We start from the raw sequence: 25524 nt of genomic DNA on the forward strand, positions 1-25524 counted from the left end.
ATGCAAATAAAACCCCCCTGAAGAGGGGGCGCCTGAGTGGCTCCGTCAGTTAAACGTCTGACGTTTGATTTCGGCTCAGGTCTTGATCACAGGGTGGTGAGATGGAGCCCCACGCTGGGCTACGTGCTCAGTGGGGAGTCTGCTTGGAATTCTCTCTCCCTCTCCCTTTGTCCCTCCCCCTGCTCATGCTCGCTCTTCTAAAATAAACCTTTAAAAGGAAAAAAAAAAAAAAAAAAAGAACGAACTGAAGAGGAGCAACTGAAGGGGGGGGGGGGGGGGGGGGGGGGGGAGGCAGGAGAAGGGGAGGAGTAGAGAAGAGCCCAGAGGGATAGAAGGAAGACTAAGAATTGGTCAGATAGATATCTGATAAGGGGTTAATATTCAAAATATATAAAGAACTCCTCCAACTCAATAGCAAAAAAAACAAAACAAAAACAAAACCCCAAAAATTTAAAATGGGAAGATCTGAAATAGACATTTTTCCAAAGATTACATACACGTGGCCAACTAGCACATGAGAAAATATTCAACATCACTAATCTTCAGGGAAATGAAAACCGAAACCACAATGAGAGGGGCGCCTGGGTGGCTCAGTTAAGTGTCCGCCTCTTGATTTTGGCTCAGGTCACAATCTCAGGATTGTGAGATGGAGCCCTGCATCAGGATCCACGTTCAGTGGGGAGTCTGCCTCAGGATTCTCTCTCTCTCTCTCTCTCAAACTTATATCTTTTTTTTTTTTTTTTTTTGATTTTATTTACTTATTTGAGACAGAGAGAGAGTGAGCGAGAGAGCAGGAGCAGGGGAGGAGAGGGAGAGGGAGAAGCAGGCTCCCTGCTGAGCAGGGAGCCCGATGCGGGACTCGATCCCAGGACCCTGGGATCATGACCTGAGCTGAAGGCAGACGCTTAACCGACTGAGCCACTCAGGCGCCCCTCAAACTTATATCTTAAAAAAAACAAACAAAAAAAAACCACAATGAGAGATCACGGCATACTTGTCAGGCTGGCTATTGTCAAAAAGACAAGAAGCAACTGTTGGTAAGGATGCGGGGAAAAGGAAACCCTCGTGCACTGCTGGTGGGAGTGTAAGTTGGCACAGCCACTGTGGAAACAGTATGGAGGTTCCTCAAAAAATTTAAAAAAAAAAGAAAAACCACAACCATATAATCCAGCAATTCCACTTCCAGTATTTACCTGAAGACAAAAACACTAACTGAAAAGACATACACACCCCCATGTTCACTGCAGCATTATTTATAAGTTTCCATGATCTGGAAACAAAAGGTCTATCAATGGATGAATGGGCAAAGAAAATGTAGCACACATATACCATGGAACATTATTCAGCCATGAAAAATGAAACCTCGCCATTTGCAGCAACATGGATGGACCTAGAGAGCATCATGCTAAGTGAAATAAAACAAATACTATATGATCTCACTTGGAATATTAAGGAAAAAGAAATGAGCTTATAGGTACAAAGAACAGATTAGTAGTTGCTGGAGGTGAGCAAAATGGCTAAAGGAGGTCAAAAGGAACAAATTTCTACCTATAAAATAAGGGGATGTAAAGTACAGTGTGATGATTCATTAATATTGTACTGCATATTTGAAAGTTGCCAAAAGAGTTTTTGTTTTTTGGGGTTTTTTTTTGCCAAGAGAGGACTTCAAAGTCCTCATTACAAGAAAAAAAAATTTTTAACTATGTATGGTGACAGATGTTAAATAGACTTACTGGGGTGGTCCTTTTGCAATATATACAAACACGAAACTGTTATGGTGTACAGCCAAAACTAATAATGTTCTATGTTAATTATACCTCAAGTAAAAAAATATGGTCAGGTGGCAGGGGAGAAGGGCATTCCAGAGAGAAAATTCAGCATCCTTCTGAGCCTCACCTCAAACTTTAAGTGTGGCAGAGCCATCTCTGTTCCTTCTGGGTAGAGCAGGACTAGCACCCCTGGTCATACTCCTTGGAACTCCCTGTTCTGGAGTCCCTCTCCTATCACTAGAAACATCTACTCTTTGGAAGTTCTTTTTGGAATTTATGCTAAACTCTGCCTTCTTATATGCTTAGTCATTGGGTCTGGGTCAACCCCTGGTGTTCCAAAGTCAAGTCCACCCTTCCTCCTAGGAAGAAAGGCAACGCTCACTGATTCCTACAACTTCTTTTCTTCACCTAAACATTCCTAACTCATTTTCTGGGTCTCTATGCTACAGTGATCCTACCAGTCTCTCAATACCTCTTTAAAATCTGCTGTCCATACTGCACATAGGATTCCAGATGACGACCTGCACCCATGGAGAAGTGTTGCTTCTCTCAACTTGGGGGATGCTCTGCTGCAGACCATAGCTGCTTTAATAAAACATGAGTTATGGATATATTGTTTTGTTTCAATCAACCCTTATTTACTATCAGGAACTATTATGTAATAAGAATATTGTGACTGAATAAAAAATTTTTGAAGTTCAGAATATTTCATTATGACAACCAAAATGCTTCTTACAAAAGTACCTTCACCAAAGAACTAAAAGTGTTTAATGGGGGGAAAAAAAAAAAAAGAGAGAGGCTTATTAAAACTCATCACAAGACTTCTTCATTCTTATCCCCTTTTTCTAACTATAGATTAAGAAACTTAGTTTGATTTTATCTGAAAACCCCTCATGACATGTGGTAAGAGAATCCTTCCTGTGCAGAAATGAAGCTACAGCAACAGAAAAGGAAACAAATACAACATGTGAAGGCATTTATGTCTAAAAGGTGGTGCTCCATCCTCAACATAGAATTCAAAGTTAGTTGCCTATCCAATATTAACTCTCTTCTTCTTTATTACTGAACTACCTTGATTTTGTTCTGGGTAGAAATATATCCAGCTTAAAACAAAGTCCAGGGGCACCTGGTAATGGACTTATGGAGCGCCTGAGTAGTTCAGTCAGTTAAGCATCCGACTCTTGATTTCAGCTCAGGTCTTGATCTCAGTGTTGTGAGCTCAAGCCCTGCATTGGGCCCCATGCTGGGCGTGGAGCCTACCTGAAAAAACAAGCAAACAAAACAAAATACCTCCAAACTCTATGTTTTCTAAGGAGCAGTGGCTATGTGACACAGTTCTGGCCAACATGGAAGTTGCTAGATTGGGTTTCCGGGGGAGTTCTTTAAAAGGGAGTAGACTCAACAGGCACCTATGCTCTGACTTCACCCTTCTCTTTCCTCCTGCTTGGAACATGGATGGGATGGTAATGGAACAGCCACCTTACAACAAGGGCAGCAAAGGGGAGAATGAAATCTGCACGATAAGATGGCTGAACTGAAAGGCAGAATGAGGCTGGAACCTTCATGGAATGATGAAGATGCCACATGAGCCCTGGACTCCCAGTTCCACACATTTTGTTATAGGAGGAGAAAGATGCTCCTTATTCGGGTCTAGCCACTGTTTGGTCAAGTTTTCCAGTCTTCCCGCTTGAACAGAAGCCTAAGCTAATACACTGAGCATGAAGCCGTCTAGTCACATAGAGCAAGCTGCTTTCTTACCACACAGTTGAACAAAGAACTCTCAGATATGTGGGTGTGTTCCATTTGGATAATGCTCTGGGAGACCACAGCACTCTGTCATATGCCAAAAGTATCACAGGATGACTTCTCGCAAACTGCATTGCTCTAACAAGATGAAATCTCGAAAGCTCTCCAAGTCCAATCATCTCAAAAATCGGTCATCAAATGATTTCAATTTCCTAGGTTCCCTTCTAGGTCCTGCCCCAACACACAAATTCTGTCCGAGTTCTAATCATAGTAATGCCTTTACAGTAAGCCCCTGGCACCCAGCATCACAGAAGCACTTTTCCATGCCTTTATAATCATCATTCTTAATGGCTGCACATATTCTATCACACTGATGTATCACAATTTATTTAACTCCCTACTGTTCAAGAATGTTAGGAGAAACCGATGGCTGCAGAGGGAAATCTAAGAACAAGGATGCTGCTACCAAGCCAGTGTGGAGCCAGGCCATAACTTTCCACGGAAAGATCCTATTAGATATAAATTATTCTCAAGGTTTGAAATTCAACACTTATCCCACTTATCCAGAATGGCTGACATTCAGAATTGGGTGGTTAATTACATAACTCTAAATAAGACTGATCAGATACATTTTATTTTGAATTTTATAGACCACATATTAAATTAGGATTATGAAAAACATGTTTTTTGGGAAGACACATTCAATCACACGGTAGGCCTCAGACTTAATGGACATGGCCCAGTTTATTATACTAGATGGCATGGCATTATAATCACAGAAGAGAAAAAATCTCCACTGATCCTAGGATGCTTCCTTTTAGTTATATTATTGGGAAGAAACAAAACTTTAAGATTTGTCTTCTCCCTTGTAAGAGTAATATGCATTCGGCCAGCCAAAAATATTGAGCACTTAACGTGCCGGGCACTAAGTTGAACAGAAGCCTAAAACAGCATACCTACCACTCATGGTGTTTCATGCTGGTCAAAGAGATGAAAAAGTAACCAAGTAAACATTATGGTTTTAAGCGGTGGCAAGGGCTATGAAATACACAAAGTAGGATAGATTACTAAAAAGTGAGGGGAGGCTGTGACCTAAAGAGGCCTCTCCAAGGAGGGGTCATCTGAGCAGAGACCTGAATGGTGTGAATGAGCCTCATTGCAGAGGAACCCACGAGAGCAAAAGACCCGAGGCTCAAATGAGCTTGGCATGTTCCAGGCAGGGAGATAAACAAGAGCAAGATCACAATCACCATAAGCCTTGTTGACCAAGGTAAGCAGTTTATGTTTTATTCTAATGGTCAGAGGCAGCCACGGAAGGATTGAGACAGAGCAAGGCAATGATCTGATTTGCCTGATCAATGCAAAATCTCACTCTAGCTGCCTGTAGAGGATAAACTGCAGGACACAAAAGCAGAAGTGAGGAGCTCAGCAGGAGGCTGCTTTGCTGGACTGCCCCCAGTTTGGCTCCCAGATGAAGAGCAGCTTCCCTAGGTGAGAATATGATCGAACTTAAGCATACGACTCCCAAACTGACAGCAGGGGCGTGGACTTATAGAGAAGGTCTGTTTCACTTAATGTGATTCATTTTTAAGTTTTCAACTTACCATTTCCCCCCCATTCTTGTTCTGTACATCACGTTACTCTAAATCACCCATTCGTAATGAAAAAACGTAATTAAAATGAATTACCTTAATCTTGGTGCATCATTCAAATGTAGCAAATGCAAAATAGAGCAGACCTGCCTTTCTAATTTTAAGAGCCTGCTGTGTGATCTCTTCTTTTTCAAGCTTCCCTGGTCTTTTGTGATTAATTTTAGTAACAGGAGAACGACCTGTTTAAGAACAAATGAGTCATGATACAGCTTAGTATCTAGAAACCTAAAATCACCCTCCTCCACAGAGAATATCATTTTCAAGTATGAAATCCTCATGTTTTAAACATTTGTACCCCATGTTAACTCTACAAAGCTTCCGGCCTTGAAAGAGAGTTGGGAAGGGACAGGCATGGAACTCAAAATTACAGAAAGCAAGCAACCTGCAAATTGCCTTCTGAAAGGTACTTATGTTTTATGACATTAAAAAAAACCCTCACTTGTAAAAGTTTATAATCTGTTTATTTCAAAATATAGTCTTTCATTCAGCAGTTTCCTACCAATATAAATTTCTCATGAGCATGAAGAGCTACCCCTGAGTTATGTATAAATTATCTATCACACAGTTAGGCATATAATGTACGTGCACCTAGAAAAGTAGTGGTCAGGGGAGCCTGGGTGGCTCAGTCGGTTAAGCCTCTGCCTTCGGCTCAGGTCCTGGGATCGAGCCCCATGTTGGGCTCCACCCTCAGTGGGGAGTCTACTTCTCCCTCTCCCTGCCGTTCCCCGCCCCCCCCCCCGGTCAAATAAATAAAATCTTTAAAAAAAAAAATAGAAAAGCAGTGGTCAAATTGGAAAGAAATCAGACTACTGCTTCCTAAGGTAGCGTCCTTGGCTGTGTCATTTCCCTTCTTCTTGAACTGCGATTATAAACCCTCTCCAGATTAACTGTACAGTTAGCAATCACCTTAATGAATATAAATTCAAAATATGTGGTTGAAAAAACAAGCATTTCCTTTTTTTTTAATGGGTTGTTTTTCCCATCAACATTTAACAGAAAAAAATATTCACCAAAAAAAAAAAAAAAAAAAAAGTCTGGTCACGCAGTGAGCACAGTTCCACAGACATCTTGCATAATTTTGTTAAGCTTAAACTTTGGGTACTAACAGAAATTAAAATTAATATTTTTAAATAGTTCACCTTCTAAAGACGGTAACTTAGAATCAATGGCTGTATCAATACCAGAAATGGCTGGTATTGATTCTGAGACAATCTTCTGGAATATTTTACAGATATTTTATGCAAACCAAGGAAATTGTTTTCATTTTATTTTGGTATCAGGTACTTCATTTTTTTCTTCTATTCTCTCAACAAATATTAATGACCACCTAATCAGGAGTCAGATATCCTAATAAGTATTGGGGATACAAAGATAACTAAGATTTAAGAGAAAGAAAATAGTACAATAGGATCAAAATAAATCTTCCTGTGGTCAATTGTTATATTAATGACTGGAGTGACCCACCCTTTCCAGGATCCACACTGTGTATGCCCCCCTCTGTGATGCTTAAGTTTGCGTGTCAACTTGACTGGGCCACCGGGTGCCCAGATATTTGGTCAAATAATGGTGTTTCAGTGAGGGAGTTTTTGGATAAGATTAACATTTAAATTGGTGGATGAGTAAAGTAGATTGCCTTCTCTAATGAAAGCCTCAACAGAATGAAAACACGGACAACCCCCTCCCCCTGCCCCCTAAGCAAGAGAGTTCTTCCTGTCTGATGACTATGAACTAGCACATGGGCTTTTTCCCCACCTTTGGACCACAAACCAAACACCGGCCCTTCCTGCATCTCGAGCCTGCTGGCCTTGGGACTGGAGCTACACTTTTGGCTCTCCTGGGTCTCTAGCTTGCCTGTGGATCTCAGCACTTACCAGCTGCATAAGCCCATTTCTTATAAGTCTGTGTGATAAACATATGCACATCCAATTAGTTCTGTTTTCCTGGAGAATCCTGACTAACCTACCTTCACAGTGACTCTGCGCTTCACCATGTGACCCACCTTGGTGAATGGGACATCAGGAAACGTGGTGCTAGCAGCAGCTTAAGCATGTGCACATTTAGCCTTGCCCTCTTCGAAAACTACCAGCACCACGTAAAAAGTCTGTGCTACCCTCCTGGAAAGGCCAACACGGAAAACCAAAGCATCCTGGCCAACAACCCCAGCCAACAGCCAATGGAGTCATCTTATGCGAGCCTGTAAAAACCTTTGGAAAATGTTGACATGTGTTTTATAGATATATGAACATATAATGACTGGATTATCACCAGCTGGCAACACAAAGGATGGACTAGGGGAGACACAATCCAGAGCCAATAAGACCAATTCACAGAACACGATGGCGGCTATGAATATGCAGGGAGAGGCAGAGCCCACAGAACTTGGGGGACCACTTAGATGTGGGAGACAAAGGAGATGGAGACAAGCCAGATGATCCCGAGGCTTCTGGCTTGGGAGACTGTGCACAGATGATCACCTGGTATTATTCCAACATAGATTAGGAGAACAGGAATAAGCACCAGCTTGGGTAGTAGAGGAGAGGCAGGGAGAACAGGCAGGAGTAAAGAAAACAAGGATAGTGTTATACATCTTGAGTATCGCATCCTCAACATAAAGAACCTGAGCGTTCTCTCCACATCAAGGAAATTATCTGGGGAATGCAATCAGGACTCTTTAATACCTGATGGCAATGTGACACTTAATTGGGACAAGGACATTCTTCTTAGAACCTAGCTTTTTCCCTTGGTATAAACTCAAATGTGTTTTGGGAATCTGTTAGATTATAAAAATTGAAATGCAAGATGAACAATGATTAGAACGGACCTTCCCACTATCCATCTCACCTCCTGCTAGTACTAGCCGCCATGATTGTTTGCTCACAGCTGTCAGAAGGGGTACTTCCCCACTTGTCTCATCGGTCCTCGCCACTATCAAAGGCATATACAGAATTCCTAGTAAGTGAGCTCCTTTGATTTTGTTTTTGGCCCTTGGTCTCACTGTAAATAAACAAATGTGGCAATGATAATGCTAGCTAGAAAATCCTCTACAAATCTCCCTCTCCTGGCCCCCAAGGAAATGTACTTCTCTTTTTGTCCACAGGAGACAGAGTCTCCTGCTGGAAATTCATTAAGCAGAAAACAGCCAAGGTGAGGAAGGTACCAGCTAATTGAATGGGACTCCGACTTCAAGCTTGTGGAAAGGAGTGACTCACTAAAATCCAAGAACAAGCCTCAGGCATGAGCCAAAAAGCTCTCTGGGCTGGCTTTCAGCTTAGAGTAAAGCCAATTAGAACAAATCTCTCCAGAAACCCAGGGTCCTGGAAAGTACTACCTTCCACCTTCTTGGGGAGAACCCAAACTAAATCTCCAAATTGCTCTAGGCTCTCACAGGATCCCATCAGCCCTACATGCTTGGTCTTCACTAGTTCACCTTGTTGTCTCACTTGTGAATGCTTTTACTGTTATAATATCGGTGGACCTTATTTCAAATTTCTCTTGCCATTTTAAGATTTCTTGACTCCAGATTCTAGTCACAAAAATAGAGAATTTTTCACTGGCAGAAAAACCTGCCCCTCAAGTGGCTTTGCTGATCAACCCACTTGATATTGAGGAAAGAGAACAGGTTTGGAAGCAGAGGCTTGGTCCAAAGCTTATGAACTATTTTCTACCGGATTAACCAACCCCGAGCCTTGAATTTCACATTTACACAATGGGATTCATATATGCCTAGTGTATTTCTGTATGTTATCCATTGAAGTAATCATCTGAATAATGCTTATTCGTGTGCATGACTTCCCACTAAGAATAAGCTATTTGAAGACAAGGACTGTCTTTTAACCTTTGCACCCCACAGTACCGGGCAATAATAAATATCCAAGAAGCATTTAATGATGGCATAGAGTGAATACAGAAAAAGGACCAGGCATAAGAGATATTAAATATACATCGGGTAATATCATGAAGACGCCATTACTTATATAGCAGAATTTCTAGCTCTGGGCTTCCCATGATTTTAGCTCCAGTAGTAGACTCCTTAGACATCATTGCCAACAACAGTTCTCAGGAACACGTTAATTTGGTTGTTTGTAAATCATGAACTGATATTACTAAGTCCTTGTACAGGTAAAGAAAAATAAATAAGGAAGCCATCATACCAGTTTGTATCCTAACCAGTCAAAAGCTATGGCCCAGGTCCACCGTTTCTTAAACTCCCAATAGTTGAGACAATGATTTGAAATGGTTTGTGAAAAGTAGGAAAGTCCATCGAGTATGTTCCTCCCATCCCCCTCCCATGGTGCCCTAATAATGCTGATGAAATACCCATTCATAGGTCTCGGGGAAATTCATTAACAGTCCATGTGTAGCTAAAACCAAGTAATTCAACCCCAGATATGTACAACTAATGGTCAAATTAGGTTACGAGAACTTCTTCCACTTATTCTGGTTCAACAAATCTCTTTCAAGTACCCATTCTGTTCGAGGCTCTGCACTGAATTCTTGTTTTTCAAAGGGAAAAGACACAGGATCTCTCCATGAAGGATTCGCTGTGTAGGGCATGATCATGAAGCAGTACAACAATTTCTTTTTTTAAACCAACATGGGTATTGCCTAGAAGTGCCACTGAGGGGCTACATGATGGTTCCCACATGCTTCACACACAAAAGTCTCCTTCAAACCTGATGTCTAGAGACAGTCCGTAACTCTCCCAAGAAAATACTCTTTTAACCTTATCAACTTACTTTTTGGACCCAAAACTGTCCCACCCACCTTAATCACTGCCCCTTGTGCAGATCTGGCTCCACTGAACTTGGCCACATGCCCAAACAATCTCACCACACTCTCAAAGGCTGACAATTTGCCCAGAGTGGAGATTTTGAGAAGAATGTGCTACTGGACGTACATGCCATTCCAAGAGTGGAGTTCCAAGGATGTTTGAGCAGTGGTAACTTAAACCTCTGGATTAGGTTGAACTGCCACCCTCCCCCGCCCCGGGTGACTCCCTTGAAACCAGGCATTCTGGCACACTGATGAAATGGGAGCCACTATTACCCCCCTCCACATGGGCTAAAAACAATGGATGTGCCACCACCCAGATGTCTCCTTTAGTACATCCGAACTGTGGATGCAAGTCTTTGAGGCTATTTTTAATTCCCAGCTAAATTAATTTGGCCAAAAATAGCAGGAGTCCCTTCCTTTGGAGGAAATACTTCTGTTACTGTGAATCTGGAACATAAAATAATCCACCCACTGAAGAGCAGAATTAGCACGGGAGATTTTTGTTGGGTTTGTTTCCCTGAAATAAACTTCTCTTTAAGGTTTCCTGTGGCATCACAGCACGTGAGGAATGGGCGAGTGCAGAGGGTGGTTTCAGGACCCCGCAAAGGCTTCCTCTGAGGTTTATCTAGAGGGGATCCCACCAGGACACAAAGAACACTGCAGGTCTCCCTTGCAAGGGTTCTTTTTACAGGTCCTCTTGTAAAAGCGTGTCACCTGAGTTTATGTGCCACCGGATAGCAGCATTTGGCAAGAGAGAGAACTCCCTTAAACCAGCAAGAGAAATACCGGAATACTGGTCCTACTAGTTTGTAAAAGAATTTGGAAAAGAAATAAATCTTAAAAATCTTTAAAACGTCTCCAGGAAGCCTTGCCTCCATCTTCTATAAGGTGGTTTCTCTCTCTCTGCACTTAAACTCAACAGCATTTTAGTTCTTCCCCATTTACAGCAGCTACCCTATGCAATCTTATAGTATCATTATTTGCATGCTCAGCTCATCTTTTTGATTAGGGAGGATGCACCAGGAGGGCAAGAACTGTCTTCACCTTCACATCTTCCTAGCATGAAGCCCTCAGTAAGTATTTAGCAATGGAATGCCACTGAGGGCTGTAAACAACTTTAAAGACCACCAAATTCAACCTCCATATTAATAAATAAGAAAACCGAGGTACAGAAGGATTTTTCAGCCACTTGGCAGGGCAGGATTCCCAATTCCCACCCCAGAACTCCTTTGACCTCACTGGGCTGAATTTTAAATGCAACTTTTTAAGCACCTGCACCTTTTTACAAATCTCCCTTTGTCGGTTCAGGAATAGAAAAGTGTTTAAGGTATAACTGGGTTTGCTCACAAAATTGCCTTATTTCCATATTAAATGTAAAAGCACACTTTGAAGATTTGCTAATTAAATTTCTACGTTTATTTTAAATGTTTTGAGTTTTGTTACAAATGAAGCTCTGAAATGTTGAATTTTAAACAATTTGGCAGCCTTTTTCATTTGCTCCGTTTCTAAGACACCAGAAAGGACTCAAGAACAAGAGAATTCTCAAGACCACCATAACGAAGAGAAAGTAATTTTGCACCTGGACATACAGCCCCTCCCCAGGGTCCAGCCCCACACCAGGTATCACTTTTGGATTTATGGCCATTTGTAGGATTGTTTCTAGGTCCACTCTAAGCATTTATAGTCAGTGCTCTCGAGCTTCCTCCAATGGCTCGGTTTCCCCATCTTTGCAGACCTGAAGATGTACTCAGATCAGAAGCCAGCCTCCCTGCCTTTCAGCAAGTTAATTTCTTCACTTATGCCCTTCCGAACATTCTGGAAGGCACCCGCTAACTCGTGATGCTGTCTGTGTGGATGTTGGTTGCCTCCCAGGTGAGGTACACTAATGACCCAGGAAGTTATTTTTAAATCACCTGAATACTGTTTAATTGTATGGCTCAGACAGAAAAAGCACAAGGTATTACAGGTACAGTTTCTCCCCAGACAGGCAGGGACACTGGTGAAAAGGCACAAGGCAAATAAATACAAACAAAAGGAACACAAAAGCAAGGGAAGGGAATTACCTGGGGTGAGGGGGGTGGGGGTGAGGCCTTTGAACAGGTCAGTCCCTTCCCCTCTTCCTCAAATGCTCACAGATGCAGTACACAGAGCAAACAGTCCAAAGATTGTGTTTGAAGAGTTGTCTAGCATTTGTGTGGTTTTAGACGTATCACATAAAGACTTTTCTCTCGCTACAACTTTATGTATGGAAAGGATGTGTGGGTTCTTCATTTGGGGATTTTGGGGCAGAACTGAGATTGGGAGGAATGTCTGAAAGGGGTGCTTCACAGTTTTCTCTCCCTTAAGACACATACAGAAAACACAAAGTATTAAGAAAAATGAATACACATACGCATGCATACTGGAAGACCCGAATACCCCGCTTCCCTCTAGCAGGGTGGGCTTCAGGACAGATGTTATTTGAGCAGAGAAGGTTCTAACAAGTGGGAGGAGTTCCAGACTGAAGGACAAAGCAGCTGGGGAGCTGAAATTTTAAAAGGTGAAGGGCAGGAGTCTGAGAAAGTCCGCCCTCTAGGACCCACCCCCCCGCACCTGCACCCCACGCCTCACCCCATCATGGCCAGAGCAAGGAAGAGAAAAACATCAGCTCAGGGGATCAGTGGCAGCTGAAGAAACAAAAGCATCGTTATTTCTTTCCAAGAGCAAAAATCACCCCCCCACCCCCACCCCAAAAGGCAAGGCTTGTCCACGTCCTAGTTCATGCCTTAATGGGGATGGAGGGGGTAGCAGAAGGGAGGTTAGCTATTTCTCAACAACGGGCCAGTTTTATTTCTTTGTCATCTTACAAAATCTTAGACGCGGGACTGGGGTGCTGGGCAGAGCACCAAGCTGCTTTCTGAGGCCGCACATTTGGCAGCACAAATCCAGCACCAGTTCAAAGTGCCTTTCCAACACCGACTCTTTCGTTTTCCTCTCCTCTTTCCTTGCTGCGCACGGGGTTGCACTTGAAGTCTCGGAAATGCTTGGCTTTCATCTTGGTAGGGAGTGTCTGGAACACTGTGCATCCAGAGGAGGTGGGGGAGGGCTGAGGATGGCCCAACATGTTCGGAGAAGTGGGCAGTGGGAGGAGAGGGGTCCTTCCATTCCTCCATGGAACCCAGACACCCCTTCTCCTCCCCGAGGTTCCTGACACATCTGCATCCTTTCCACTAGCCTGCTCCTTGAGTCTTGAAGATGACCTCTGTTCAAAAGAATTTTTAACTATTTCCCTTTGGTTCCTGTAATCTGGGCAGTGCTAACTTCACACTACTCAGTACCTGTCCTTTCATCCTGAAGATGCAAGACCAGGTGCAGTATCTGTGCATCTCACAGGGTCTGTCCTTTCTTGGTCCCCGTGTGGGAATGCCCTGGAGTCTGCAGACCTGGCATCGTTAAGTGGCACATGAACTGTGTGCATCTTAAGCACTCGCCATGTGTGAAACAAATCTTAACCTAAAAACTTTTAAATTTTCAGGGAAAAAAATGCTTCAGGTAGTTTTTTCTCGTAAGCTGGATTTTGTGTCTCCTGATCCTTCCATTCCATTACCTGGCCTTTCCCATGCCCTTTAGCACTTTTCTAAATGTCTGAACAGAACTTTGAAGGATTACACCAAGGCAGCCAATTTCTCCACTGACAGTATGACCAGACCACGGCAGCCTCTCTTTCCTTTCGTGGCCCTGAGTCAACCACAAACCTCTTGGACACTCAAGGGCCATGTCACCATGCTCCTGGATCATTTACATCTTTCTTCTATATGCTTCAGTCTCCTCATCCATAAAATAAAGTTAACCTAGATAAGTCTTTAACACCCCTTTCAACTCTATAATTCTAGGACTTTAAAACGTATTCAAAAAAAAGATAAAATAAGAAAATCCTACCATCTCATCTCAGCTCTGTGTCCTGACACCTTCGTGCTTTTCCAGTCATCCCCCTGCTGTTCAGTCTGGGCATCTTGCAGATTTGTACAACAAATAAATCACCCTGCACACAGACAGCAGATACTTCTCATGCCCTGCCTGCACAAAGCCCTAATCATTGGCCTCTTGATGCCAACAACCAAAAGGAAAATTTCTACTTGGAAGAGAACACACAGACTGTTCAAGTACTTTTTTTCCCCCGCATATTTTTTTTTTTTTTTTTTAAAGTCATCTCTTATCCTCACTTTCGCGGATATTAAAACGTGAGACTAAGCATCTCTAGCGAGTCAACACAACAGGGAGTAGGGACAGAGCTCGGATGAACACATCGGATCACAGGTGTGTCTCCCACTGTATCGTGTGACCAGCAGACCTGCACTAAGCCTTCCTGCCTGCCTTGGGGATCTAGGAGTAGGGTGGCCACATAGTGATCATCAAAACAGGGAAAGAACTTAACAGACATTAACTAATCTGTAGCAGGCATAAACCAAGACTTCCCTGTGGAAACAAGACAGTCCTGTGCAAACTGGGATGTATATTAACTATCTATGTGTAGTAACAAAAGCTTACAGAATTCATGACATAAGCAGAGAGCTGGCCTACAGCCCTTCTAGGAAATTGCTAAAACAGCATCACTCTCTCGGTCTTCCTCCTACTCCTCTGCCTGCTCCTCCTTGGTCTCCCCTCCTTCCCTCCCTCTTCCATCCAATCCACTAGAGTTCTCCTCAGTGCTCTCTCCTGGGCCCTAATCTCTTTTCTTCTCATTCTATCTACCCCCTTTCTCTAGGCAAGAGGATCCACACCCAAAGCTTAAAACAAAGAACAGAGGAATCTGTATCTTCAGAAGGACACACTCTACTTCCAGCCTCCACACCTGCATTCACAGACAACTGTCTTCTCGATGTCAGATTTCTCAAATTGCACATGTCTAAAGTGAAACCCTTGATCTGCCCTATCCCATACTCCCAAATACATTCTCCCTCCATGGTCTTGATGGCCTCCATCCATTCATAGGTTTGGGCCTAAAGCCCGAGAGTTTTTCCTCAACATCTCCGTCTCCCTGATCCCCCAATGGCCGAGAGCTGCTGACTCAGCTCTAAAGTGTATCCTGAATGAGTTCACTCTGCCCATCCGCATTGCTGCCACCTCCCCCAAGCTCCCACCACCTTGCCCTCTGTGCTGATTCTTCATCCTTTGGTTGGTATTCCCCATCTTCACCCATCCATCAAGCCCACTTCCTAACCTGGTCCATTTCCCATAAGGAAACCAGAGAAACACTTATAATATGCAAACAGGATCAACATCTCCTAATTTAAAGCCTTCCTCTAGATCCCTAGTATTCCTATGATTGTGTTCAAAATCCTCAACTACACACCTGACGACCAGCTTGCTCTTTTTCTCTTCCACACTAAACTTCCCACTTCAGTGCTTTCTCACTTGCTTTTCCCTTTGCCTGGAACAGTCTTTCACAGGGCTCCTTGTGCCCCAGCACACACATGTGCACATCCCCTTCCGTTTGCCTATCTCCTACTTGTTCCCAAAGCTTAGATTAATGCCATTCCCTTGGGGAAGGAAGCCTCCGACCACCTAGAGTAGGTCCCTTGGGTAAACACACTCAGAGAACCTCTACCCTCTTTTAATTAGTGATATTTTCCATGTCTATCTTCCCCCATATTAAGTACTTAATAATGAGTACTTGGGCGCCTGGGTGGCTCAGTTAAGTGTCCATCTCACAATTCTGGCTCAGGTCATGATCTTGGGGTCATGAGATCAAACTCTGCATTGGGGTCCGCACTCAGTGGGGAGTCTGCTTGAGAGTCTCTCCTCCCCCTCTCTGCCTCTACCCCTACCTCTCTGTGCATGCATGTGTGCACGCTCTCTCAAAATAAATCAATCTTTAGAATGAATTGATAGACAGATAGTACTTAACCAAAAGAATGAAGAAATGGAAGGAGGGAGAGGAGTCAGGCAGTAACTACACTCCTGTGGCCTACCAACCCCCCACCTTACCCCATTCCTACTGGAGCCAAAATGGGAGAATGGAAGGATGGGTTCCGAACAATGAGCAAGGTGGCCAGAGAAACACCGCTGTGATGCTTAAGGCCACCTTTCAGGACAGCTGGTACTCTGCATCTATTTTTACCTCTAGGATGCCCAAAATGGAGACAATACTCCAGAAAGAAGGGGAATGTGCAAGGGTCGGTGGGGCACACTAGTGTTTTGTATGTCAGTGGGTCGTTCACGGACATGGGCTTTCTGGTCCGTGAACACAGAACAGGATGATCTCCGAGGCTCTGGGGCTCCCACGTTCGGAGCCTCTGCGGGTTGGCGGTGGCTTTGAGCCCAAGGCTCCCGCTCTGTGCAGCTTCCACCAGCATCTTGACCAAAACGCAGCATGGCTCTATGCACTCAGGGCACAGGGGTAAGTTCCTTCATTATATGTGCTAAAACCACGCACATCTGAACCCCTCAGAGCTCACCATGGGTATGCCCTCCTCTGAAAGGGAAGAATTCAGCCCTGCCTGCACTGACAGAGCCGCTTTGAAATCTGTGTTTCCTGATGGGAACGAGAACCAAAGGTAGGAACCACACTTGGAGCACATAATTTCAGTATTAGTGACTGAAGTGATCCAGCAAAAGCGATTCAGAATAGAAAGGTCTCCTCTTCCAGTCCTCCTCTGCAAATTTCTTTTTCCTGTTAAAATATTTTCCACGTAACAGCCCAATTTTCCACTCAGTGTATTTTAGATATTGGGATTTCCCATCCCTCCTGACTCCCACTCTCCTTTGCTGATCCCATTTTTCGGTAAACAAGAGATGCAAGAGAGATGCTCACTAGAGACAGGCAGAATTCGGGCACAAATAAAATTATGTATTCACACATGGGCAGCTTCAGAGATCAGTTGTTCAGTGGAACAGATGCTAAATTATTTAAATCAACAGCAGCATTTATAATACATAATGAAAAGGCAGCAAGGATCTCATGAAGTCAACTAGGAAGAGGTGGTTACACTGGCCCAAAGCAAGGACGGTCCTATTAGTCAACAAACCATTAGGGTGAACCATAAAGGGTGATTTACGTTTGTTGTGAAATTTGTCAACATCTTCGGAAAAGAACCACACTGTGTTTGTGAAAGCTCCTACTATAAAGTTGGTGGATATAGCGCATGTGGTTGCCCGCAGTGGAAGAGTACAAGCTAAGAAATTCTCCTCCAATCCTGAAGTAGTCCTACCAGGGCTCCCAAAGGACTAAAGATCTGTTCATCAGTACGAGCCGAAGTTGTGCAGGGCTCATTGACAAGTCTTCCCGCTAAGAGTATGTGCCCAAACAACAGCTGTACAGGCATTAAAAAAAGGTGAAGTCAGAGATCTGCATTAACATCAAATAATAGTTTCCAGATTACTTACATCGGTGTCGGGTCCCTTATCCGCACCCGGACAAGAAAAAGTGACAAATTCATGGCACCTCTTGTGAACCACAAAACAGCAAACTGGTGGAGACAAAAGAAAACAAATTAGTAATTTAATACACAAGCTTTGTTTTCCAAAACAGGGCTATGTTCCTTTAGAAGTCAGTTTGATTTCACTATAGACAGAATCTCAAACAGCAATCGGAAGGCATTTTATTCAAGACTCAGCAACATTTGGTATTAATTGGGCTTATAGATAATAGAACCATAAAATGGCAGGTCTGACAGGGCCCAAGGAGACCTAAACCCTAGTTCCTATTCTCTAAAGTTGAGGTGGGGGGGGGGGCAGAGATCATAAGACACTTTCCCAAGATATAAACCACAAATCAAAATTTAAACAACTCTGCCCTGTCCTATACCGATACACATGCATGCATATAAAGGAAGGTCTAACACATTATATTGGGGGGGGGGAGGGGAGTAACGGATTATACATAGAGTGATATCTATGTGGGTTGCAGAACTTCCTCAGCAGAATTCTGAATTCAAAGAACTCATTAAGACACAAATCCAGGGGGGCACTGGGGTGGCTCAGTGGGTTAAGCATCTGCCTTCAGCTCAGGTCATGATCCCAAGGTCCTCAGAATAAGCCCTGATTGGGCTTCCTGCTCAGCAGGGAGTCTGCTTCTCCCTCCCCCTCTGCCCCTCCCCCTGCTCGTGCTCTCTCTCTCTCTCTCCCCCTTGCCTGCTCTCGATCTCAAATAAAATCTTTAAAAATAAAAAAAGACACAAACCCAATCTACAGAAAACAGCCCTTTGAAATGGAAAAAAAAAAAAAAAGGCAAACACCTTCACACCTTCTTGCACATGCATGCTTGCCACACATGCTGTCACCAGTTGAGGGAAGTCCCCGCAAATCTACCACATCTCCTACAGAGCAAATATTTTCCAAGTTCAACGTGGTTTTGGTAAATATTCAGGATGGATCAATAAAAGAACTGTTATAGAAATTAATAAGTAATCCCTTAAGAGGTTCTATGTATAAGATGATGTGGAGGATCCAAAAAAATAATAATAAATGACCGGTTAGTCCTTCCTCACGCACTTGAAGTCTACCAAAGGGTATGACCAACTATTCCACCGTTCTTTGTCGAACATGCTAAAAATATACCCCCCTAAACAGTGGATAAGCCCTAAGTCTGTGCCGCAGAAGGCAGGCTAGAGCTCCCCAGATTCGGGGCTCTTTTCTTCCCCCCAGTGATACCACAACTCTCTGCACATGTGGCGACAAAGCCAAATGAAGACAGTCCATCAGTCCAGTGAGCTCCAGAAGATGGCAGGTTTGCAGAGATCCCAAACGGAGGGCAAGTGCCAAGCCTTGTGCTACGAAGGCAAGCAGAGGGCCTCGAGCAGCCACGAAGACATTCAGAATGTCTTTGATAAGCGTCGGCAGTCACTGAACGGTTTGAACAAGAGTCATATGGACAAAAACAGTGCTTTAGAAGGGCAAACGGTGGCAACAGGAAGAATTTCATGGACTAGATTTGGGCCATGAGGCCCAATTAGAAGAAGCCTCTTGTCTAGTCTATGAATGAAAGTAATTGCCCATCATTATTCGGTCTGCTAAGAAATGGAAATAATAGATGCCAGAGAAATTGCAGAACGGACTCGACTTGCCAACGGACCACAGATACTGCTGAGCATCCTATTATGTGTCATTTGGATGGGTCCCTTCACACGCATTACTGAGTCCTCATGACACTATGTAATATGTGTCAGTATCTACATTTTATCAAAAAGAAAATATCATTTCCCCTTTCCTCCCACTGTGTCCTAAGCCATTGACAGGAGCGGAAAAGATGTAAGAGGCTATGCCAGGATTTTATACATGGGTGACAGGAAAAGGAGTACATGAAAGGAATTACATATATATTTAAAATATATATATTACATATAAGTGTGTGTGTGTATATGCGTGTGTGTGTTTTAGATATATAAAATAACCAGAGGATGAAGATATGGTATGCCCTGCCAGGGTAGTGGATAAAAGATGGTTTTCTTTTAAGATAGTTTTCTTTTAAGGTGGTCATAATACAATGTCACTATAAAAATACTTCTGTAAAAAAAAAAAAAAAAAAGAAAAAATATGGGCCTGGTATGAGCAGGCAGCATTGGACATAGGAGGGAACCATGCATAGGAAGCTGCCAACCAAAGAGGTCTTGAAGAGCATCCTTTTGGAAGCAGAGGCGCCCGAGGGAAGGGTTCTCCTTGGCTGCCTGGCCCGCCCACCACACCCACCCACCAGGAGGGCAGGAGAGGACAGCGAAGCCAGAAAGAGCCAGCTCCCGGGCTGCCCCCGCAGGACCAAGACACTGCAAAGGGCAGCACTTAGCTCCTCCAAGCCCTCAGAGCAGCTTTTTCCACAATGCTTCTGCTAAAAGCATCTCCGCTGCAACCCTCTCCAAGGATGGATAGATAATAAAGCAGAGCTGTGATGGCACAAATTAATCTCATCTGCTCACTCTCCCCAGGCACAAAGTCATCCCTCGCTCACTAGAATTAGAAAGATAAATTACAAAAGGAAAAGGGTCACAGGAGCATTATTTCCTCATCAGAGTTTATTAGGGATATGGTATTTTGAAGGGAAAATGAGCATTCGGATTCCCTACTTAATTGTTCAACATACTGGGATTTTTTGTGTTTTTTTTTTTCAAGCCACCTCTGCATTCAGGTGAACACTTAGGAAAACCTGTATTTATCAAATCCATTTGGATGGTTTTTTGTATCTGTCCTTTCTATTCCCATTTACCTGTCGATGCAATTATAAATCTCAACCCACAAGTATTTCTATTGTATGCTTCAAAAAAAAAAAAGTCTTATATCCAATTTATCCCAAGAAGCTCCAGGCCCTCACTACACAGTATAATTTGCAGGGGCAGTTATAAAAAGTCCCACCTACCCCCCAAATTACTTCCTCCTAGCCTACCTTAGCTGCCCCCCACCCCACACCTTACACATGAAAGTCACATCTAGAAAGGACTAGATTCACCCAACAGGAGGTGGAGAAAAGGATCCTGTGAGAGCCGCTCATGGATGTGAGCTATCTAGAAGATAAAGACCTTGTAAGGCCTGTTCAAAGACTCAAGATTCAGAATGATGACCTTCAGAAGAAGAAGAAACCACCCATGCCTAGGTGAGTACAAGCAAGGAGAGAAAGCCAGTGCTCCCCTCCTCCTATCCCACCCCCACCCCAGGGGCAGGCAAGAGAAGCCCTGCGTTGGCAGACTCGGGCTGCATACAGCATTTGTCTGGGAAAGGCCATCCCAGAAAGCTGAGAAAGGGTCAGAGATTCCAAAATGACAGCTGGTGGGCCTTGACCTTTGGTCTCAAGTTCCCAACTAAACTGGGTAATGCGGGGTGCCTGGGTGGCTCAGTCCTTAAGCGTCTGCCTTCGGCTCAGGTCATGATCCCAGGGTCCTGGGATCGAGCCCCGCGTCGGGCTCCTGCCCAGCGGGAAGCCTGCTTCTCCCTCTCCCACTCCCCCTGCTTGTGTTCCCTGTCTTGCTGTCTCTCTCTCGCTCTGTCAAATAAATAATAATAAAAAAACTTTAAAAATAAACTGGGTAATGCATATTTTGTAAGACAATATAATGCAAACATTTGAGAAGTCTTGCTAGGGTCGCTGAAGAATGAGGAACAGATTGGCTCAATAATACAAGAGAATGTATCACGTTTACCTGGAGATGGTCAGCACAGAGTTTCCCCAGGCTAAAAATTAGGAGCGGTTTTTATTTTTTATTTTTTTTCAGAATTCTAAAGGTCTTCATCTTGCCATGCTGTATGGAGTCAGGGGAGTTGGGGAGAGCTGGGGATAAGGCAGTTCTGTCACACGGTGTGGATTTCGTACATATTCGTCTGCCCTTGGCAGGCAGGAAGTGGAGACCCACAACACGGCAGATTCCTCCTGCCCCATCGTTTGTCCTGGAGGTGGACCCTTGGTGCTTAAACAAGCCTTTGCTTAAGCAAGCACAGACCGGCCAATCAAACAGAGACAAAGCCCCATTTTCCAAGACTCTGGGGCCTGTCTGCTTATATAACCAAATGATAGGTTTTAAAATATGAGGCTGTCCTGCAGCTTAAAGTCGCAAAGTAAATCTTCATTCAATTATTTTCTAAGCACAAAATCGCTTTCCTCTAATCCTCTATGTGATATGCCTACACTGCCCAACAGTGATGGATGACACGTGAAACACACAAATCACACTAAGCAAATGACGTCGGTGGACAAAAGATAAAGACCAGAGGCTTGGCCAAATAATGATTCTTAACATTACCTGGCTTTAAAATTGAGGGTGCTTCATCGACTGATCCATATCACATGCTCATCTTACTTAACGGAAGGAAGCTAAATGGAAATTAAGGAGAGTGTTCACCATCTGTCAGAAGTAGATTTCCAAGACAGAATAACAGTCACCTATGTTTGGCTCAAGAATTCATAATGATTTCTAAAATACAGAGCTGTGTGGTGATGCTGCCGTGTGGATGGATGTTAACAGTGGTTTTGTCATGCTCATTAAAGTGAACAAAACCCAACAAAGAATAGTCTGAAAGCCAAACACTCAGTGTGAGAAACACTCCCTTCTGACACGGTACCCCCATGAATTTGATCAGAATTGATTTAACTATAATGGTCTTGGCTCGTTAGGCACCCCTGGAGGAACAGGAGAGGGCTTGCTTTCTGCACCAAATGTCATCACGCAGATGGATGACTTTGGGCTCTTGATACTAGACAATGCTCTCCAGAGTGGTCCCGGGTAAGTGGCAAGCCCAGAGACATTTTCTATATTTCATTTAAATAGAGATTAAAAAAAAAAAGAGCACGGTGAACTGATGCTACATATAAAGGAATGAGCTACAAGCTAGCTGCTTCCTGCTCGTCAATGCAAACTGCTTCTTACAAATGACCCCAACACGGATCACACGTAAATCAAGTAGGTGCAGCAACAGCTCTGACAGGAGAGAAAATTCTAATTGAAGGTGATTAGTCACCACCTCATACCCACTAGGAAGGCTATTAAGAAAGCAAAACAACATGTGACGGAGAGGATGAGGAGAAATTGGAACCCTTGTCCATCACTGGGGAGACTATAAGATGGTACAAAAGGTAAACACAGAACTACCCTATGACCTGACAATTCCACTTCTGGGTCTCAAACAGATATTTGCACACCCATGTTCACAGCAGCATCATCGAGAATAGTTAAAGGTGGAAACAACTTAAATGTCCATCAACAGAAGAATGGATAACAAAATGCAATATATCCATACAATGGATTATTTGGCCTTAAAAGGGAAAAATTCTGACACATGCTATGACATGAACCCTGAGAACATTATGCTAACAGAAAGCAGCCAGATACAAAAGGACAGATACAGTCTGGTTCCTCTTATAAGAAGTACCCAGAATAGTCAAACCCAGAGACAGAAGGTAGAACAGAGGTTCTCAGGGGCTGGGGAAGAGGAGTGGGGTGTCAGCACTAAATGGGTGGAGTTCTATTTGGGACAATAGAGAGTTCTGGAGATTGAAGGTGGTGATGGTTGCACGAGGCACCGGACGCTGTGTACCTGAGATGATCAAAATGGCAAGTTTTAGGGAACGGAGATTTTACCACAATAAAGTTTCATTCATCAACCTGGAATGATATTTATGAAATTATAAATGAGACACAGCCTTGAGTGAGTCCTGCTTCTGTGAATTTTTGGTAGTTTTTGTTGTTCACAGTTAGTTATGAAACCAAGAAAGACTTATTTGCTTCCATCACATAAAATTCTTAATAAAGGCAGTGACCAAATAGAGTGGGGACATGGGGACATTCAGAGCAGAGGACCCCATGACTGCTGAGGACCAGAAAGGTGTCCCACCAACCCTCCCATCTCACTCACCAGCGGTCGAAGTCAATAATGCTGATGGAGACCAGGACCTTTAGACTGAAGGCCTGGCTCTTTTACCAAATCCCTGTGACACTCATGCTCCATCTATGTGTAAAATGGGACTACCCTATTTACACTGGACATGGACTGCCATGTTCACAGAAGAGAAAAAATATATATACTACACGTATCACTTTCCATTTTTCTTCAAGAAATCTTTTCCTTTTCACACTCACGTCTATATCATTTCAAGTTCAGGTCAGAGTCATGGAAAATGGAACATATGCATAAAAACTCCCTGCTACACAAAATTAATGGGAGAGGGTACACATTATGTAACAAATTCCGAATTCAAGGAAAAAACCTACTACAGTTAACAGTCTGACATTGTTTAGAACAGAAGACTGGTAGCTGAGTTTCCTCGAGTTCCTTTTTTTAAATACATGAATGGCTGCCATCATGTGAGGTGGTTTTAATTAAATTTTGCTTAGCTGGAAGGGATTAATGAAAGGTAGCGTCACATCAGGATACAATGAAATGAAAATCTCTAAGGCAAGTGAACCACTTTCAGCTTTGTAGGGAAAGTCATGAAAATTTGAGCTTATGTTATATTTGCATGCTCAAAGAAAATTATTGGTTTCAGATTTATAACAATGAAAACAGTCTTCTCGTGGGATACATGTTCAAGTTGTATGAAAACAAATCAAGTAAATGTGCTTTATCACATATTACCAAAGGGATGACATTCTTCAAGCAGCACAGAATCTGCCTCTAAGAATTTGTGCACATGCTCCCAGGAAACTCTCAAAACCCCCAGTATTCCCATTTCTGATCAGGATCCCCAAATCCCTCCCCTTCCCCAGGAGAATCACCTTTAACCTCTTCCTCTTCTCTAATGTCACCAATGAATATGAGGTGTAAGAGAAGGGCCCCCTCGTTACTGGTCAGAGAAACTGGGCAAAGTGCTGCCATCTTGCAATCAAGAGTAGAGCCTCAAGGGGAAACAGTACTCAACACTGAGGAGAAAGAAAGAAACCATCTGCATGTTGGCATGGCACTCACCTCTAGACTTCTCAGATATGTGAGCCATCCAAGACCCTTTCAAATATTCATTTTCTTTATATATACCTGAATATATAAGATCATATCACACACGCTTTTCCGGTTTATGCCAGTGTGCACGGAGCATTCTGTACTTGCAAGCAAAAGATAACTAAAACAATAAAGGGAGAATTGGCAGATTGTGGGAAATGAACAAAGGGGGCCGAGAGGTAAGAATGAACTAGAACCTGGAAACTCACAGGTCTGGGCCAACTGCTCACAGGAACTACACAGGCTGGAGGAGGAGACAGGACTGTGTGTTTGGTTTTAGACAAAGGGAGTACCCCCATGCTGCTGGGACACCCAAACAGATGTGTCAGGCAGGCAAGCAAGCAGAACTTCAAGCATAGAGGTCAAAAGGCAGCTGGGGCCTGCAGACCAAATTTGGAGAGGCATCTGCATAGCTGAGAGCCAAAGGGAAAATGGCGGATGAACTCCAAGGAGTAGGGAAGAGCTTTGGGACACCCACATCCGTGGCTGATGGTGAAAAGGTGGTGGTGGTGTGGGAAGTGAGAGGGCCCCTGACTCTGGGGCCTCAAGGGGGTGGAGGGAAGAAGAATTTCAAGAACAGCTGGGCAATCACTGGTATAAAGGATTCCTCCAGAGCCAAGGAGGAAAGCTGAGATTTGGCCCCTCATGGCTCAAAAGCCAAACACTTGGAAGAAGGTGGATAATGACAGCAACACCTATGCCAACAGGTCCCTGATACACAGCCTCCCTTTTTACTTATTCCCATATTCTTCAACCCAGAACTGAAACGGGATGGACTCTTCTGATACCATCAATATACAGCAGTGAAATCATCTTAATTCCTCAAGGAACTATAGTATAAAGGCCCAGCTGTTTTATAGGACCAAAAAAAAAAAAGAAAAGAAAAGAAAATCCCTCAAAGTATATGACAAATCAGGCAACCATGTTCAAAGGGAAATCCTAAGGCTTGATTTTTAAGCTCAGATCTGGCCGTGTTTTTGTGATTTTGAAATCCTCTAAAGAACCCAACTTCCCTTTTAGGTTCATAAGGGCATATCAAACCTTCATAATTCCGCAATATGACTCCCTATCTGAACACTGGCCACCCAACCTGCACTTCAGGTTTCCTCTTTTTGACCCTAAAAAGAAACTGCATCCATTCTACACAAGACTACAAAGCCTGTAATACCAGACTTCTCTCGGCAGTATTTTTT

General features: G+C 43.4%; 1 protein-coding gene across 2 annotated transcripts in view; it reads right to left on the reverse strand.

The window, feature by feature from the left end:
• Window positions 1-25524, reverse strand: part of PRKCA (protein kinase C alpha) — a 386444-nt gene that overhangs the window by 218720 nt on the left and 142200 nt on the right. For both annotated transcript variants that reach the window (XM_032429406.1, XM_032429407.1), the window contains one exon: window positions 17306-17388. In XM_032429406.1, coding sequence (XP_032285297.1) covers window positions 17306-17388 — 83 coding nt within the window. The remainder of the gene's footprint in view (window positions 1-17305; window positions 17389-25524) is intronic.

The sequence above is a fragment of the Phoca vitulina genome, unplaced genomic scaffold, assembly GCF_004348235.1.
Source record: "Phoca vitulina isolate PV1807 unplaced genomic scaffold, GSC_HSeal_1.0 scaffold41, whole genome shotgun sequence".
In the NCBI taxonomy this organism is placed as follows: Eukaryota; Metazoa; Chordata; class Mammalia; order Carnivora; family Phocidae; genus Phoca; species Phoca vitulina.